The sequence below is a fragment of the Phaseolus vulgaris genome, chromosome 10, assembly GCF_051622355.1.
Source record: "Phaseolus vulgaris cultivar YP4 chromosome 10, ASM5162235v1, whole genome shotgun sequence".
Classification (NCBI taxonomy): domain Eukaryota; kingdom Viridiplantae; phylum Streptophyta; class Magnoliopsida; order Fabales; family Fabaceae; genus Phaseolus; species Phaseolus vulgaris.
In genome coordinates this window covers 8,479,027-8,499,054 of record NC_143507.1, presented here as the reverse complement: position 1 = coordinate 8,499,054, position 20,028 = coordinate 8,479,027, and the positions used below count along the sequence as shown (strand labels likewise).

General features: G+C 26.7%; 1 protein-coding gene across 1 annotated transcript; it reads right to left on the bottom strand.

Annotated features, from left to right (window-relative positions):
* Positions 1 to 11,401: 11,401 nt before the first annotated feature.
* Positions 11,402 to 12,693, bottom strand: LOC137818995 (FCS-Like Zinc finger 3-like). The gene is made up of 2 exons (XM_068622684.2): positions 12,447 to 12,693; positions 11,402 to 12,030 (listed from the first exon to the last, which is right to left on the bottom strand). The coding sequence occupies exons 1-2, from the start codon at positions 12,626 to 12,628 to the stop codon at positions 11,859 to 11,861; spliced, it is 354 nt and encodes a 117-aa protein (XP_068478785.2). The 5' UTR covers positions 12,629 to 12,693; the 3' UTR covers positions 11,402 to 11,858.
* Between the last annotated feature and the right edge of the window lie 7,335 nt (positions 12,694 to 20,028).

Genomic DNA, 20,028 nt, shown 5'->3' with positions numbered 1-20,028 from the left:
TTAATCTTTTTATATCCCTACGGCTAGAAAATCATAAATAGAAATCAATCTTAGAAACAAAATAATTAGTTGTTACATTGACTAAATTAGATGTTATTTTAGAGATTAGAAAATTATTAGAATCTGAATTAATTTTTATTATTGATAAATAGTTTTTAGATTGGTATCTAATTAGCTACCAAAGTTTTACCTACCAATTATTTATATTCTAAAGTTGAAAGCTAAAATATCAGTAGCTAAATTAGATATCAATTTAAAAATTATTTATCAATAATAAAAACTAATTTAGATACCAATAATTTTCTAGTATCTAAAATAATATTTAATTTAATCAATATAACTACTAATTATTTTGTCTTTATTATTGGTTTCTATTGAATGATTTTTTTGTAGTAGTGTATTGATTGGAACGGTGAGAATCCTTAGAATGTTGGTAAACTTTTAGGTTGAGTGGTCCTTATAATAAATATTAAATTAACTATGATGTTTGAATTGTTACTCTTAAGTGAAAATGATGTTGAGTTACATATACAATGAAAATCTAAGATATAGAAAAATATCCTTTTATTTTTATATTCTAGAGTTTTAAATTTTATGTCATGTTAGTATAATTTAATAGGTAGTTATCATAGGACCTAAAACTTATAAAATCTTAGAAGAGAGATGTCTTAATTTAAGAATAGAAGTATCTATGATTAATTGATTAAGAACTTTAAAATAAAACATATTATAGAAGGATTTAAATTTATACATTTAGAAATAATACAAATAGATGCTAAACTAAATTATAAATTAAGAAATAAAATGTAAGTAACTATGTTATTAAGAGATGTAAGATTAAGAAAGTTTTGTGATTGTGGTGTTGTTATGGAAAGTAATTTACATGATGATGGATCCACTTTTTTCAAATGTACCCGAACTTTTGTATGGATTTAAAAAATGAGCACACTTTCAAATCAATAAAATTATATATTAAATGAAATGTAGGTTAAATAATTGAAGCCTTACAAATTATATGCATAATTTATCATAAAGTAGCAAAAATTAATTACAATGTAAAGCTCTAAAATCATCACACACAAAATTAAATTATACTTGTAGTTCAATTAGAAAATTTGACTTCTAAATATAATAAAATTAATGAAGAGAAAAATTATTAGGACCATATCTCTACATTAAATTCTATTTTAGTATTAAAAATGATTTTTTATAACAATCAGGGATGAATAAAATAAAAAAGTTAAATAAATAAAATGAAGAAAAACATTGAAAGTTAAATTTTTATATTTCAGAATGAACAAAATATTAAATATGTAATAATTCAGAATACATATTTTTATTTTGAATTATATATTCCTAGATACATATCTATATTTCAGATTGTATTCTAAAATATTTTTAGATAAAAAAATACATTCCAAATTTTATATTCTAAAATATATTAATAATTTCAAAATTATTTCTGAATAAAAATACATTTTAAAACAAACCAAAATGTATTTGTTTTCTTTTAAATAAGTTTGTTAAAAAAAATTATAATTTAGAATATAAAATTATGTTCTGAATTATATATTCTAAAACATAAAATTGTATTATATATTCTCAAATACAAATTTTAGAGGGGTAAATTGAAATTTTAAATTTTTTGAAAATACAACTTCAAGATATGAGGGTGCACTTCAAGATATGGGGTGCAAAATGTAATGACTATTACATCAGACCAAGTCCAATAGATTTAGTAATTTTTTTATGCGTATTAATTCAATTCATGTTTGAATAACTGTCCTTTTCTGTAGCTCTATCATGACATTAATATAAAATATTAATAAACTTTTTTAATAGTAATAAAAATATCACTTTTTTTTGTAAATTAAAAAAAAAAGTACTTGAAAAATTCAAATTCTTTATCAATCTATCAACGTTGTTAGAATCATTCAACTATCCAAATTTTTATATTGATCACATTCCAAATTAAGAGATAAATCAATAGAACAATAATTGAACTAGAAAACCAAACCAACTACAATTTAAATGATCAAACACATAATAAAATTTCAAAATCACATCAAGGGTCAATTTCTTGAAAAAATTGACAACATCTTCCCAAAAATCACTGTTCATTTTTTTGTATAAAATTGAAAATTTTGGCCTTGTGGACTTTTTGTCACTATCATTTCATATGAACAGATGAGAAGTTAAAATGAATTTAATGTTTGGTGGGTTTCTGTGACTGACTTATTATGTCACTGTTGGTATATAAAAGCTCACACGTTAGATCTCATTGACTATGATATTTATTAGGTAAGCAGATTCATCAACTTCAATTAATAATTGACACCAATAATTAAAAAAGAATTATGAAATTAAATTACCTGTCACATTTTTCCTTTTGTTCCCTACTGCTAAATTAAATTTGGGTCAACTATTCTAAAGAAAAATTAAAAATAAAAATTGGGTCAACCAAATCAACACCACCACTTTTTCAACTGTGTTCCTCCTCCTCCATCTTGTGAGTTTAGTTACAATCATTGACTTGTTTGCTCAGCTAGTTGTTGAATGCATTCAATTTTTTTTTTTCATTTTTCATTCAATTTTCTCACACTTCTCATATGTTGCACCAAAGTTTAAGTTCATATCATATTAGTAGAAAGATTTTATTAATTTTGTTGATCATTTACTTCTCTACAAAACTATATATAGCTTTTACCAATAATATGAAAGTTGATTTTTTATTGTTTATATAATATTAATTTTTTTTAAATATAAAACACAAAAAATCATTAAAAAACAATTTTAAATATAAATAATAATTAATTTATATATTGATTACATTAAATATTTATTTAAAAAATTTAAAAAATTATTAATATTTAAAATAACTTCTATTATTAATAAATAATTTCTAAATTGGTATTTAATTAGTTATTAAGATTTTAGGACCAACAGTTCTAGTTAACCTCTAATCATTAAAATTTTATTAAATAATTAAATATTAATTTAAAATCAATTTATTAACGGTAAAAATTACACTACAAGAAAATCATGAAATAGAAACCAATTTTAAAGACCAAATGGTAGCAAAAACATTGGTAGCTAATTAGATACCAATTTAAAAATTATTTAACAATAATATAAATTAATTTAGAAAGCAAATTTTTTTTAAATTTTTAAAATTGTCTCTAATTTAGTCACTGTAGCAACTAATTATTTTTTGTCTTTAAAATTGGTTTCTATTTCATAATTTTCTTTAGTGTTACTTTAAATTTTAATAAATTTTTAATATTTAAAATTATTTAGTTAATATAATAATTAATTATTTTTTATCTTTAAAATTGGTTTTTATTAAATGAATTTTTTTTAGCATATTTATGAATATATATATATATATATAATATTATATATATATATATATATAATGGTGAGTATATAATATTTTTGTTATGTTGATGATCGGAAAAGATAGGAGGACAAATATTTATATTCAAGAAGCCATCGAAATGGCAATAGCGAAGAATATTATAGGATTAATAGAATATTGTGAGATCTCAAGAAAATATATGGTTTGAATATTTAATATGCGCAATGGTATATATATATATATACATATATATATATATATATATGTATATATACTATAATAATTTGTACAATACCAAACATTTCTTATATTGCAAAAGAAAATATATTTTGTACAATAAACACTTCTTATGGGAAAATCTCTCTAGAACCTAAGATAAGAAAACATGGTTGTAAATGGATATATGAAAAGAGTTTGTTTTGGAAATTGAAATTTAATTTTCATTAGGTATTCAAATAATTTTTGAGTCTACATCAAGATATTTGATTAGTTTAAAAAAAAAGTTATTTCTTGGTGATTCAAATTTCAATAGTTTAAGAAATATATTATTAAAGTTGATGCTAGTAAAAGATTTTATTAAAGATTCTTAAGTGTGTTAAGACATTATCAAGATAATTATGTAATTAACTAAGATAATCAAATTACCATCATTTAATATATTTAAATTATATTGATATAAGATATTCTTAGATAGGAAAACATTAAATGAGAAAAAAATGGAGATTGTTAAGATTCGTTTAAAGTGATACAATTGTGTCAACTAAAAGATTAGATTTAAACTTATTTTTTTAAGTGTTTACATAATAATTCATTATAAATTAAACCACTAAAGTTGATTTTTTTTTAGATTCCTTCCTAACAGATAAAGCACCATAAAGAAAAAGTGCTAATATATTATATGTAATTTTTTTTTTATAAGATCACTTCTATAAGATTTAGTTTTTCTAGACAATTTAATTAATATCTGTTAGAAGATTTTATGGTAAAGAGAGTTTATAAATTTTGATAATAATAAATATTATAAGATGGGTTAAAGGTAACAAAACTAATTGATGTGCAATTATTCACGTTTATCAAAATTAATTGTGTTGGTGAAAAATTATGAAATTCTGAATTTGAGCATTTGATATATTAAGAAAAGGTGAAAAAAAAAAATATCAAAATTCAAAATAGAAAAAAAAATGGTAAATGAAAAAACAAACAGAGTGCAAAAAATATGACGAAAATCTGAATCGGCAGTGAATTTGAAAAAAAAATTATTGCAATTATTTGGCGCACTATTTTTTTTTTAAATTCCAACGCCTACATTGAGCTTAAACATTGAAGTTTCTGTGGTTAAAATTTCAAATTCAAATTTGAAGTAATCTGTCCAACATAAATTTGACAAGTTGAAACAAAAATTACACAAAAAATTATGTTGTGTTATTTTGGTTTTATTCATATATTCTAGTGTCATTCTCTAGGATTCCATTTTGTGTGATGCCTTTTTCTTGTAAACTTTAATTTTTTGCTTGTCAATTTCTTGATCACTCTTTCAAGTCATGTCAATTACCAACTCCATTTGTTGTAGTCCTTATTTTTAAATTTGAGTTTTGTTGCTTTAAACTTGTTTGACCTCTCTTAGTGGAAGTGACCTAAAGTGCTTTGGTGAGTTGTGGAGCTGAACTTTTTTTGGTGCAAGCTACATCACTAAAGAGGTAAAAAATCTGAATATCTAAGGTTCAATATCCTAAAGAGGCAAAGCAAGGGACAACAACAAATTCACACAAAAATATACACAAATACCAAAAGGAGTTACAAGTGAAGGAGGGCATATAATAGGTCTTTAAATTTATTATGCATAAAAACTGTTGACCAAAATTTCTTTGTATTTCTTTGAGTTGTAATTTGCAATACTTTGATTGATTAGTGGATTAAACTCGTCTTAGTTGGTGAGCGTGTCTTCAAGGTTCAAAGTGCCAAGAAGTCTTATATTAGGAAACACCTAGGTTAAAAGCTTTCTAGATAGCAATTTTCAATTGTGTCTTTTATTGCTTTGAATAAAACTTTGTTTTCATCTTTGATTGTTCTCTAAGTAAATTGCTTAGAGAAATTTTTGTGAAAGTGTTGTGGGATAGTATTTGGCAACGAAAAGGTTTGGTACTTAAGAGATCCTAGTGATCCACCTCCCTTTCCAGGAAAATTAACTAGTTCATTCCACCTATCTTTCTTCTTTGAAATTACTTTTATCACATAACTCTAAACATGTCTACTCATTCTTCAAGTCATAGTGAAAGTGATAGAAAATCCACAAAATCTCTTTTGAAACAATTGGCTTGAGATTTTCAATCACTATCACTTAGACAATTGCAACATGAGGCTCAAATTTTGGAAGACGAGAAATAAAGAGATGTCCATCTTGCAATATTGGAAGAAGAGTTGAAAAATGTTAGAGAAAAAGATGAATACATAAGAAAATTAAAAAAATCTTCACATGCATTTAGTTATAGGTCAAGTGACCCACATGCTGAGAGGAGTCTTAGAATTAATGACTATTATCAACCTCCACCTAGAAGAACTAGAAGAGAAAGCCAAAAAGAGACTAGGGTTGACTTGCCTCATTTTTTATTGAAAGGAAAATGTTGAGGCTTACTTAGATTGGGAAATGAAATTAGAACAACTTTTTGCTTGCCATCATGTGAGTGAAGAAAGGAAGGTACCCCTAGCCACTTTTTAAGCTTTCAATCAAATGCTATGCATTGGTGGACAACCCTAGAGAGATAGGCACCTCCACAAGGACCCTCCCATAGATATTGGAATGATCTTAGGGGAACCTTGAGATGCCGCCATATTCCTTCTTACTACAATAGGGAGTTAATGGACAAGTTCCAAAAACTCCAACAAAAAAACATGAGTGTAGAGGAGTATAGGCAAAAGATGGAGCTTTACATGATGAGAACCTCTATTAGGGAGGAAGAACCCACCACCATAGTTGGATTCCTATGTGGTCTCAATTTTGAGATAAGAGATAAAGTGGAACTCTTGCCATACATGGACTTGAATGACTTGATTCAACTTTGCATAAAAGTTGAACAACAAATTTTAAGAAAAGGGTCAAGTCGCAAAGAGAGTTCTTACTCTAACTCTTATCCCAAGAAAGAGTATAAAAAAGAAAGGGAGAATAGTGTTTCAAAAGATAAATCCAAAGACACTCCCAAAAGTTTAGGAAAGGATGTGTCTACCCCACAAACCTGCAGTAGAAACATACAATGCTTTAAGTGTCTTGGTAGAGGTCACATAGCATCCCAATGCCCAAATAGGAGAACCATGATCTTAAGATGGAGGGATGAATATAGCAGTCAGGATGATGAGTCTAGCAGGGGAGAAGAAAAAGAGGAAAGCAAGGGGGCATATCCATGTGAGGGGGAATTATTGATGATTAGAAGAACTCTCAACAATCAACCTAGCATAGACCATGAAACACAAAGAGAGAACATCTTTCACACAAAATGTAAAGTTTTAGAAAACACTTGTTCTCTCATTATGGATAGTGGATCTTGCTGCAATTTTTGTAGCATTAGGTTGGTTGAAAAGTTTGTACAATTTATACCCCACCCAAATCCTTATAAACTTCAATGGCTGAATGAAGATGGGGACTTAACTATAGACAAGCGGGTAAAAGTCAATCTTTTTGTGGGGAATTATAAAGATGAAATTTTATGTGATGTAGTACCCATGGAAGCTTGTCACATCTTATTGGGAAAACCATGACAATTTGACAAGAAAACTACCCATGATGGTCTTACCAACGAGATTACTTTTACCCGTAGGGAAAATAAGTTTGTACTTTATTCTTTAACACCCTCACAAGTGGTAAAGGATCAAGTATAAATGAAACAAAAAAACAAAAAATGAGAAAAAGAAATTAGGAAATCAAAAGAAAATCCTTAAGGACAATGTTGAGGTGTGGGAGAAGAGTGCCCCTTCCCACAAGGTCATTCAGATAGAAGAAAAATTTGAAAAAAATGAAGTTGAAAAGATATTTCTATCTGAACAACCTTCAAGCCTCCTTCTGTGTAAAGGAGCACTTACATGCACTGTCACACTTGTTGAAGTTAGTGATCTACCTCCTCAAGTCAAAAAGCTTTTAAAAGAATTTGGTGATGTATTCCCAAAGGAAGGACCCATTATACTTCAACCTTTTAGGAGTATAGAACACCAAATAGATTTAGTTGCGGGAGCTAGTCTACCAAGTAGACTAACTCATAAAGATCAGGATTTTGCACCCATTTTTGCTAAATGCCAACATAGAGCACAAGGAGATTTTTATGTTTTTGAGGGGTACTTATTTAAAGAAGCAAAATTTTGCATACCTCAAGGAACACATAGAAAACTCTTTGTAAAAGAATCACATGAATGATGACTCATAGGCCATTTTGGAGTTGATAAAACTCTTGAGCTTTTAAAAGGAAAATTCTTTTGGCCACACATGAAGAAAGAAGTTGAAAGACATTGTCATAGATGCATTTCATGTTTAAAAGTTAAATCTAAGACAATACCTCGTGGACTCTACACTCATTTACCTTTTGCAAGTGCTCCTTGGGAAGATATAAGCATGAATTTCATATTAGGACTTCCTAGGACACAAAGAGGTTTGATTTCATCTTTGTGGTAGTGGATAAGTTTAGCAAGATGGTTCATTTTATACCTTGTCATAAAGTGGATGATACTAACAACATCTCTAGACTCTTCTTTAGAGAAGTGGTAAGACTACATGGTTTGCCTAAAACCATACTTTCGAATAAAGATCCTAAATTTGTTAGGTCATTTATGGAGAACTCTATGGGAAAGGCTAGGAACTAAGTCGAACTTTTCAACTTCTTGTCATCCTCAAACGGATGGACAAGTTGAAGTTGTAAATAGATCTTTTTCCACTATGCTTAGGTCAATCATGAAGGAAAGCCACAAATCTTAGGATGAGTACCTTCCTCATATTGAATTTGCATATAATAGAGTAGTTCATAAAACTACTAACATATCTCCATTTGAGGTAGTGTATGGATTTAATCCTCTTACTCCTTTGGATTTGTTACCTCTACCTAATCCACAAGAACTTGTGCATAAGGAATGAGTAAAAAAAGCCAAATTTGTAAAGAAAATGCATGAAAGGATTAAAAACCAAATACAAAAACAAACAGAGAAATACATGAAACATAGCAATAAGGAGAAGAGAGAGATGGTTTTTGTAGAGGGAGACTGGGTTCAGCTTCACCTTAGAAAAGATAGATTCCCTAATCAGAGGAAGTCTAATTTAGTCTTCGGGGAGATGGTCCTTTCCAAGTAAGAAAATCAATAATAATGCATATCAAATTGACCTGCCTGAGGAATATGGAGTACATACTACCTTCATTGTTATGGGTCTAACACCTTTTGCAGGTAGTGAAGATGAAGAGGCAGAATCATGTGATTTGAGGAAAAATCCTCTTCAAGAGGGAGGGGATGATGGAAGAAGGCCAAGCTCAGGCTCAATCACTAGGTCCATGGCAAGGAAGATACAAGAAGACTGGGACTCGACTATTGATGACAGAGATACCCTCCTATACATGTTAAAAAATGTCATAACCTAGTGTAGATATTTAGAGTATAATTTAATTTCTTGTCATAGAATAAGAATTTTACTTGAAATTTTACTTAATTGTAATTAGGGTTGAATTAGGCACCTAAAACCAACTTAGGTTAAATTAGGGTTTCTAGAAAACTCCTAAATTAACCTAGGTCGGTCATAAACATAGAGAGAGTCACGTGAAAAACATTTTGGTCATGCTTGCCTTGTGACTCCAAAATAGGCGCCACTTTCAAACCTAATATTTTTTTAATTTTTCCACCTATTTCTTTGTACAATGGTCGGACCTTTGCCCTGTATAAAGAGGTGTTTGGCTCATGAAATTCTAAGATCAATATATGAGTGAATTGTTGCCCAAGTTTGCAAGTTTTCTCATTCCCTTGTCTAGACTCTCTAGGATAGACACTTCGATCTTCTTCTTCGCCTCTTCAAGTGATATGGCCAACCAATCACTCTCCCGACCTCTCATGCAGCTTCAAGGAAACCATAGCTCCATTGGAGCCATCCTTGTTCCATCTCCTTCATCAAGCTTTCGCCAAATCCAACAGAAATCCAAGGAAATTCAATTGGTCATGAAGGTAACACCATCATTAAGAATGATGTACCTGAAGAGGTTAGAATACTCGTTGTTCTTGGAGAGGGGTTAAAACTTGTTATACTTGGAGAGATCATAATACTTGTTTCGGAGAGGTGTTAAAACCCATTCATGTTGAAGTGTTAAAACTCATTGTTCCTGGAGAAGTGTTAAAAGTCTTACCTGGACAGGTTAGAATATTTGTTTTTAGAGAGATGTTAAAACTTGTTGGTCATGGAGAGGTGTGAAAACTCATTGTTCCTAGAGAAATGTCAAAACTCCTTAGACTTGGAGAAATCATAATACTTGTTCTGAAAATGTGTTAAAACTCATTGCACCTGGAGAGGTTAAAATACTTTAGAGAGATGTTAAAATTCGTTGTACCTGGACATGTTAGAATATTTATTTTTAGAAAGATGTTAAAACTCGTTATACTTAGAGATATATCAGAATACTTATTTCGTAGAGATGTTAAAACTCGTTTTACATAAAAATATCATACTATTTATTTATAAAGAAGTGTTAAAACTTATTATACATTGACATGTCAAAATATTTATTTTTAAAAAAATATTAAAACTTGTTAGTTTTGAAGAGGTGTTATTTTTTTTTTAAAAAAAATATTAAAACTCATTAGTTATAGAGAAATATTAGAAACTCGTTGTAACCAGATGTTTTTATCAGTAAAAATTCTTAATAATTTGGTTATTGTAATTCAAATAATAGGATGAATCACTATTAATCATTGTTTACTTTTTCTCTTACCCTTATTTGTTAAACACTATTTTTATTATCTTTAAATTTATAATTTAAGTTCAATATCTATTCAACCATTATTTCTGGAGTCAGCTTTTCCAAAAGCGGTGTAAGCATTTAGACATTGAAAAATTAATATTCATTATTTCATGAACAGTTGCATTCGTGAAGTCATTATGAGAAAAAAGTTATAATATATTCCACTAGTGAGAATCTTTTACTAGATTCCGTAATTTTTTTTTTCTTATTTACAATAAAAAAAAGTTTTTCATGTAAAAGTTTGGTGTGATTCATCTTCTCCCCCACACTTCTTTATCTTTCACATAGTTCTATTTTAAATTTACAAAACTATAAGACATTTATTTTGTAAATTCTCAACAACATATATTAAATAATATATATTTTACATTATTAGATTTATTTAATTAATTTCGACTTATGTTTCATATTATTTTTGTTTGAAATAAATAATCAAATAAATAAATACCATAATTATAACTTTAAATTTATTAACTATAAAAGTAAGTCAAAATAATTTATAATATTAATTAAACAATAAATTGTTTTACTAATTATACTAAAGTGAAAGTCAAATGAAACTCTTGTATGAAGCTTTATAACTCAAACTTTATTAAAATTTTAACCTTGTTTTGATTCTTGATTCATTAACTTGGTTCTGAGTTACTAATTTCAACCAAATTGTTTGTAAACCTAAACTAAATCACTTATGAAGTCAAATTAAATCAAATTCAACTTCACAAAAATATTCATATTAAAAAAAAACTTTGTTATCTATGAAAGAACTTCCCATTTGAGAGATATAAAGTTTTGGTTGATAAAACGTTAATAGTGAGAGAGTAAAGATGCCAAATTTGACTAATTAACTTCCTATTAACATTTTTTTTTTCATTTGCAAGAACTTCCATATTTATTCAAAGGTTGCCTATTTTAAGGATCCAAGCTCTTTTATATGGACAAATAATCTTTGGTTGTTTAGATCCAATAAAAAAAACTTGTTGGTTGGATTGAGATTTGAGTTTCAATGAGTGACTAGAATTTTCCATGGACACAAGTTCTTGGAAGAATGTAGCAAAGTTTACTGATCTAGATCTTGGATGATGAATCTTTGATACTATTTCTCCATTGCCTCAAATTTTAGGAAAACAAAACACCATCTTACCAATACATCCATGAGGTTTTTTTTCTTTTTCTCATAGAACACTCAAAGCAGATAGAGAGAAAAAAAAATAGTGAAAAGAAAAGGGTGAAATCAATATTACCAAAAAAAAATATAAAAAAAACAGAAACAAAAGGAGCCAAAATTCTTGGTTGGGTATTTCTTTTTTTCTGTTCTCCCAATGGAAAACAAAACCCCAACTTTTTTCTTTACAAAGGCAGAGAGAAGATTCATCCTGGTTCATCAGAATCTTCATGGATTATTGATTGCACTTCATCTTCCTTTGGAATTCTTCATTCCATCTTTTTCACTTCAAAAAAATTTGACCCTTTTTTCCCCACTCATATATTCATCAAACATAATCATCATCATTTCATGGATTGTTCCTTGATTAGGCCACTGCCACTGTGCCAGTTCTTACAGCCTTATTGGGTGTGGAATTTTGATTGTTCTCTGATTGTCTCACACCCCTTTTGGAAGAAACCTTCCAACTTTTCTCATTTGCCTCATCAATCTCTATTTGCTCCTGCCTGCACTCTTTGCTGCAAAATGGTGTGTTCCCTCTGCATAACAACAAAACACTCATCACAAATCTAAATCTCAAGATTTCAATTAATCTAGTACAAAACAACTACATCAACAACAAGAACAAGGAAAACACTTTATTTAAACCATTCAACTTATATAAAAAAAAAACAAAAAACAAAAAACAAATCTTTGGACATATTTAGTAATTTAAATCAGCCAAAAAGAAATCAACAAGTCTGAATTAATCCAGCCAAAGAAATATTGCATGTGTTTTGTTCTAGATCTGAAAACTCAGGTCTAGAATTCAGCTCTTCTCCTCATACCCCACATGCAAAATTCAGTGTAAAAATTAAAAATTTCCAATTAAGTTGAAGGAATGAACAAGAATCAGCATCTGGGGTTGGCTTAAACAGATGAAAGTGGTGTGGATTGAATGAAAAATTGACCTAACCTGTACATGAAGATGTCACGGTTTTGGCCTAGTGGTTTTCTGCAAAGAAAGCAAGCTTGGAGGAAGTGAGGCTCCTCATAGTGGTCTTCACTTCTAGCATAGTAAAACATGCTAGATCTTGGAGAAGGAATTGAAGAAGAAGAAGAAGAAGAAGGTGAAGGAGGAGAAGGAAAGGTAGCCATAGATGAGAGTTGAGAGAAGAAGAAGCTAGAAAATGCAGGGAATGGAACCAATGAAAAATGGCTATTATATAATGAGAGGTTCACTTCAATTGGTTTATATAAGGTACTTCACATTCCATACTATACTCCTACTCTCCACCAATCATCACCCTTTAATATTATATTAATATTATATTAATACTATGTTCATATTTTACCCTATGAACCCTATTTTTTTTATGACAAAAATATTTCTACCTTCTTCAAATATTTTCAAGTTCCTAAACTTGAAAAAATTGGTCAACTTCTAAATTAATACTCTTTTCTTTTAAATGTCATTTAAAAAAATCATAATTTAAAAAAATATATATAATTCATTTAAACACATATAGATGTTTTTAATTAAGATTTACTATTTTTACCTTTATAAAATAGTTTGTTATTTTAACACTTTGTGTGCTATTTATACATTTGAACACGTATACAAATTATAAATTAAATAATAACCAATGATAAAAAGAAAGATAAATAATTGTAGAATTAGTTGCCCGAAACACAATTTTGATGAATGAATATAATAAAATCAATCATGTTATGTGTTAGATAGAGAAATTGATTGGTGGGGACCCTCAAGTGCCAATTGTGGTGCACCAGAATAGTTTTATTTCTTAAGTATGTAATTAAAATTTTGATTTTTCTTTGTTTATATGAACATATATACATGTTAAATAAGATTAAGAAATTAAACAAATTATAGTATCTATGATATTTTATTGTAGACCAAATGATAGTCTAATTAGAATAACAATCATACTCTCTTTTTTTTTGTTTCAAAATTTTTCTTTTAAATATTCAAGAAAAACATTGAGAAAATCCAATACCAATAAATCATAAACAGATTTGAGTCATAATATATGTTTTGGACTATTTGAGAAAACATTTAAAAGAATTTATACTAATGAACTAGAAACAAATTTAAACAAAAGATTAAGACATTATCTTCAATAAATTCATATCATTTACTCATACTAAAACAAACCAATAACTTTAACACTAGAGTTGGATTCTTTAAGAGAAAATACCGTACAAATTAATACCAATAAATCATGACTAAACTTATATAAAAAATTAAGATATATATCATCTTTAATATAAAAATTTTAAACAATAATTTTTTATTTATTTCATGTTAGATTTGCTCTTGTACTTCAATTCATAATAATAATATCACTGTCTTGGATTTTTTAACAGAAAAAATTGAAAAAACCATAAATAAACTTAGACATGAAAGTAAAATACCATTCTTAATCTGTTTTATACTTGTTCAAGTAAACTAAGAATGATGTCCTTTTTTAATTAAAAATATTGAAGATTATTAGTGATAAAGATACTTTATAAAATTTACAAATTTTATCTTATAAATTGGTTTTATAAGGTTGTATTAGACTTAAAATTTACTTCTTAATAATCTATTACTACAAGAAAATCATGAAATAAAAATCAATTTTAGTGACAAAAAATAATTAGTTGTTATAGTGACTAAATTAGAGACCATTTTAGGGACTAAATAAATTTTTGATTTCTAAATTAGTTTATATTATTGTTAAATGGTTTCTAAATTTTTATCTAATTAGCAATCAAGGTTTTTCCTACCAAATTTATAAACTAAATAATTGGTAGTTAAAACCTTGGTACCTAATTAGATACCAATTTAAAAACTATTTAACAATAATATAAACTAATTTTTTTTTAGTTTTAGAATGGTATCTAATTTAGTTACTATTGCAAATAATTATTTTAGTATATAAAAATTAATTTTTATTTGATGATTTTCTTACAGTGTAATTTTTAATGAAAAATTTATTAAATTTATAAATCTCGCTATCAAATCACTCATAAATATATAAATTTACATAAAATTTGTGAATCTCGATATAAGATGATAGGTTAAAAATATAACTTGAACTAAAAATAAATATATTTTATATTTTATAAATATGTAAAAATTTCACCTTATATAATTAAGTTACATTTAGTTATTTTTTAATAAAAATTATATTTTTTTGACATCAGTAAATTATGAATATATATATATATATATATATATAATTTTATCTAAAAGATTTAACATAATAAAAAAATTGTGAGCACGAGAATTTTAATATTGACTTGAATTCATAAGCATTGTATGGAAAGTTGCATAGTCTCCAATAAAAAGTAATGGTTGGTTTTAATGAAACTTTGGGACCATTTCTAGCACCACACAAACACCTTTTCCCAAAAGGACCTTTTCCACTTTAAATAACCTTTTTAATATTTGGTCCTTCCCCTGATGAGTATTTGTACTACACTCCTAAATGGGTTACCTTTTTCACTCTCTAATTCAATGTCTCTCCACTAATGCCAAAATATAAGCAAATAAACAAGGTTCTCTTCACTTGGACTCTTCCTTCTGCAACAACACAATCCTTTCACTGTTCTATTCATCTTTTTCTTTCTCCATTTTTAAAACCATTCTCCTCATTCTTCACTTTCTGCTATCAACACAACAACATGGCACTTGGGAAATCATTAATTGCATTAATATTTTCTGTCTCTTAACCCTAATTAAACCCTAATCAAATCAGAATCTTTCTTTTGCTTCCTGTGACTTCCTAAGATTAACTTCCATGTGAGGTCTACACTCTACATTTCACACATGCTTTTGCAAGAGCCTTATAAAATATCTTAATCAACTATCATATAAATAATATACATCTCTTTATTTTAAATCACTAAACTATATATTAGCAAATATGATTACCTTATAAAGTATAGTTGGACTAATATAAGAAACATTAGGCATTTCACTCAGTTTATATCTTTTTTATTTACTTTTCATTGTTATTCATTATATTTTAATATACCTTCTCACCATTTTTAAATTTTCAAATATAAATAGGTTATCACTTTTTAGTTATTTATATGGTTTAAATTAAAAACATTTAACATTATAAATTTAAAAAATTAATATTTTGTACATGATGTTATAAGTTTTTTCTTCCAAATTTGATTTGATATTTTTGAAATAAAAGAAAAATTGTTCTAAGATTAAGTAAGTTATATTTGTTATATGTATAATTTCAATTTTTATATTAGACGATTTCAATTATATCAAATTTCAATAAAATTATATTCACCCATGTGATTTTTTTAATTTAAAATAATTTTATTTTATTTATTTTAAAAAATATTTAATGAAATTACACCATTTGAAAAATTAAAAAAAAAACTATATTATATGAAAATTACACTCAATAATCTCTTTCTCAAAAAGTAACACAAATTTTATTTATATGCAATAAAAAATTATTAACTAATAGAAGCTCAGACACTCCTCTTAAATGGCATGTCGGTGTCCGATACGAGTATAGGATACGATACTCGTATGACACCTGTAGGACACGTATCCATGAAGTGTCCAATTCAAAAAGCATTTGTTAGATTTTTGACAATTCTAGTACGGTTCTAACACACTTTTAAAAAAAAAAATACATTAATTTTCTCAAAATTCAAACTTTATTATATAAATTGTTTTTATGATTATAAAAATAAGAAACAAATTATTATGAATCAATTATGAAAAACATTTTTTTTTCTAAAAAATAATTTAAAACATCCTTATCCACATAAATCTTTATTATTAATTTATATAATTCATAATTATATAATATATAAATTCGTGTTTCCAGAAATTTTACCTATCTCTATATTCCTATTCGTATCAGTGTCCGTGATAATAAACAATGAATTAACTAATAATTAGGTCTTATTAACTAATGTTTGCCAAGACTCTCTGTTAATGTTGGAATTTGTGATTGAGGGATTTACATTCAATTTGAAAATGAAAAGCAATAAAGTTTGTGAGCTTTTGAAAATGTGCACGGAATTTGATTTCATAATGCAATGACACATTTTTGCTTTTGAAAAAGTTATGAAAATCATGTAAGAAAAAGGGCATAAAGGTAATTGTGTCACTCCCATTGCATCAAAATCAAACAAACTCATGATATCTATGCTGTGCATGGCCCCATCTGCCACTTATGGCTGTTTCTTTACACAGCACGTCACTTCCCACAATTCTAGAATAATCATAAAATAGTGTAAGAGAAATTTTATAGTGGGGATTCATCAATTTTCCACCCAAAAAAATAACTTCACTTTCAAATAATACAACATTTTTGTTTTAAAATATAAACTGCATGATTTTGTGGTTATTAAATCATAAAACTTTAAAGATGTAAATTAGTGGAACCTGCATTTAAGTACTTATTAATTGCTAAGAGTATTGATACCCTGATAAAAATAAATTGTACTTTAGAAAAGTGTTATTTATAGTATTAAAGAACATTTTGATTAGAGATCGTTGTAAGTCTAGGTGTTATAAGACTCTTTAATTAGAGATCTCATACATAGAATGTAAGTTCAACATTTAAATATTGTAAGATGGAGAATCTCGATAACATAAAATTTATGTTTCGTAATTTTAAGTAACACCATGAATCATAAAAATAGAATGATACTTTTTATCTTAAAAATATATATTTTTATTAATAATTAAATAAAATATTAATTCAAATTTGAATTTTAATAAAATTTATATTAGAGTCAAAATTGTAAAAACAAAACTTAAAAAATTATAGGTATTAAATTTTTTCTAATTTTAAAAGAAATCCTTATATTTATTAGGTATTGTTGTTATAAAAGCCGGGAAAGTTTCACTGTTTTATCGATCTCGTCGATCCTAAGTAATGTCATAACATCTTTGGTTTTTTGTTGGTGAGGGTGTGATACTTATAAAAGGTACTTTGATGTCTAAGTTAAAATTCAGTATGAAATATATGGAAATAAAAAATATTCTTTAATGCATATTTTTACCTTAATTGTTGTGTATATTTATAGAATCGTGATGGACATCTAAACCTAATTTAGGACATGTTATCGAGTTAATCTCAAAATTAGATAACATTTTGTATTGCAATTACATTAATTATCCTATGTCAAGGGACATTTATTAAATGTATAAAAATTATGTCAATTTCGTGATTCGAAGATACTCCATCGATTATTAATCGATGGAATCTCAATAATGTATGATATATACATAAATATAAATATAACACAATAAAATTTTTAAAAAACTTATAAAATTACTATTAAAATATGCTAAAAATACGATTTGAAAAGTTCATTATTATCATCCAAATAATGCAAAATGTATCCATGAGAAGAAGATACAAGAAAAATGTTGTCTTTCTCATTAATTTAGAATAATAATGATAATAATGTTGAGAAAAAAAAAGAAAATGAAGATAAAGAGAAGAGGAAAAAGGTTAAGAAAAGCAAACATGGAGCTGACGGGGCAAGGGACCCACAGAGAAAGAGAAGGCGACAAGGACCATCGAAGTGGGGCCCACCTGACTCATGGTCTTGCTGGCGCTTCTATTCACCTGTCCTTGTCGTGCAGACCCACAACAGTTGCCCGTACATCACGGTCAGCCACTACCCTGCTGCCCGTTGCACGTGCGCTCTCTCTTCTTCACATCCCAACCTACACAACACAATCCTTGCAAATTCCCATCAATATTTAACCTAAACCCTTTTATTTACTCTTAAATCTCTACAATTTTTCTTAACTTTTATTCAACTACTATTTGTAAAACAATTTTTATTATTAAACTACAATATTAACTACCAATTTTAAGCTTTTTATACATTCAAGGATTAAATTAGATTTTTCATTTTTTAAAGGATGAAATTTGTTATTTACTCGTTTTTTTATCATTAAAATATTTTTTTTTCCAACGGGGTCTAGAGGTTGGTGGCTACAATATTAAGAAAACAAGTATTGAACTAGTGTAATTTATTTGAAGTAAATTTCATGGTAAAAGTTTTAATATTTTGATAAAAATTAATCCATGTGTTTTTTTAAAATATTAAAACATAAGTCGTTTTGAAATAGAAGGAATATATAATTTGTTCTTTAAGCAAAAATAAGTACTTTGGTATGTTAGGTTTGGGGCAAGAAAGGGAAAGGGGTGAATGGGAAAAGCAAGAAAGAGCCAAGGAAAATGTAAATTAAGATGATTCTTTTGTAGGGTTTTTTTATGAAAAAAAAAATATAGAAAAAACATTAGGTATGCATATAAAGTAATATTTTTTTTGAAGTTGTTTAATATATATATATATATATATTAATTTTAATTACTCATTTAGTCTAGATAGCAAATTTTATCTTTATTTATATACTTAAAATTCAATTCATTTTAATTTGTATACATGTCATTTTAATATTTTTAGTCTTTATATATATATATATATATATATTATTTTTAATATCTTTACATACTACTATCTAAATTCATAGTGATTAAAAAATATTTAAAATATTACTTATAATAATTAAAATAGATAATTTTAAGTATAAAGGGAATACCATAAAATTTAATCATCTACATACACCAAATAATTAATTAACCTACTTATAATATATATATATATATATATAATACTTTTTTGTCACTATTTTATTTTTGCATAATATTTATTTATTAACAATTATTGAAAAACTTAATTGTAGGTAAATCTCAGGTCCGATATATAGGGATCATGCCCAAGAAACAAGCTTATTTATAAGGGCCCTACAAAATATAGTTGCACATTGATTTTTTTTTACAATTTTTTTTTATTTTATAAATGGACTAAACCTACTGTGCTATCTTTTGTCTCATTTTATCCAAATAAAAAATGTGGCAAACAATTAAAAAACATCACTTTTTAGTATTAGTTTTTTTGTGTGTGTTATATTCATAAATCCATTCCAAATAATTGATCAGTTCAATATAACTAAGATGGATGAATACTATATTAAAAAGCTCTAATACCAAAATCAAGTTTTTCTAATAAAATATTTCTTAAGTCAATTAATATTAATTTTAAGGTGTAATATAAAAATATAAAAAAAAACATATAAAAATTTCCTAATTAATTCTTATAATTCATCACTTTTCATATTAAGGACAACTAGAAACATATAATTCATCACTTTTCATATCAATTTAAATAAATAATCATGTATCTATAATTAACTCAACCAATATTTCTCATGTTAGAAATTAACTAACTAACATACATAAATATTTTACTCTACTTTCAAAAGACTCCTATATTGATTTAGATTCAGAGATATGCGTTTGTCATACTAGTCCATAATGAAATCCACACAACTATGCACATAAGAATATCAATATCAAATCATCTCATATGACAAGATTAATCCATATGACATGTCAAACTAGTTATCTTTCAAACCTCATACTCAATCGTATGAATCTTATTCAACTCTCACCACACCACTTAATAGTCTCCATATACATGATTCT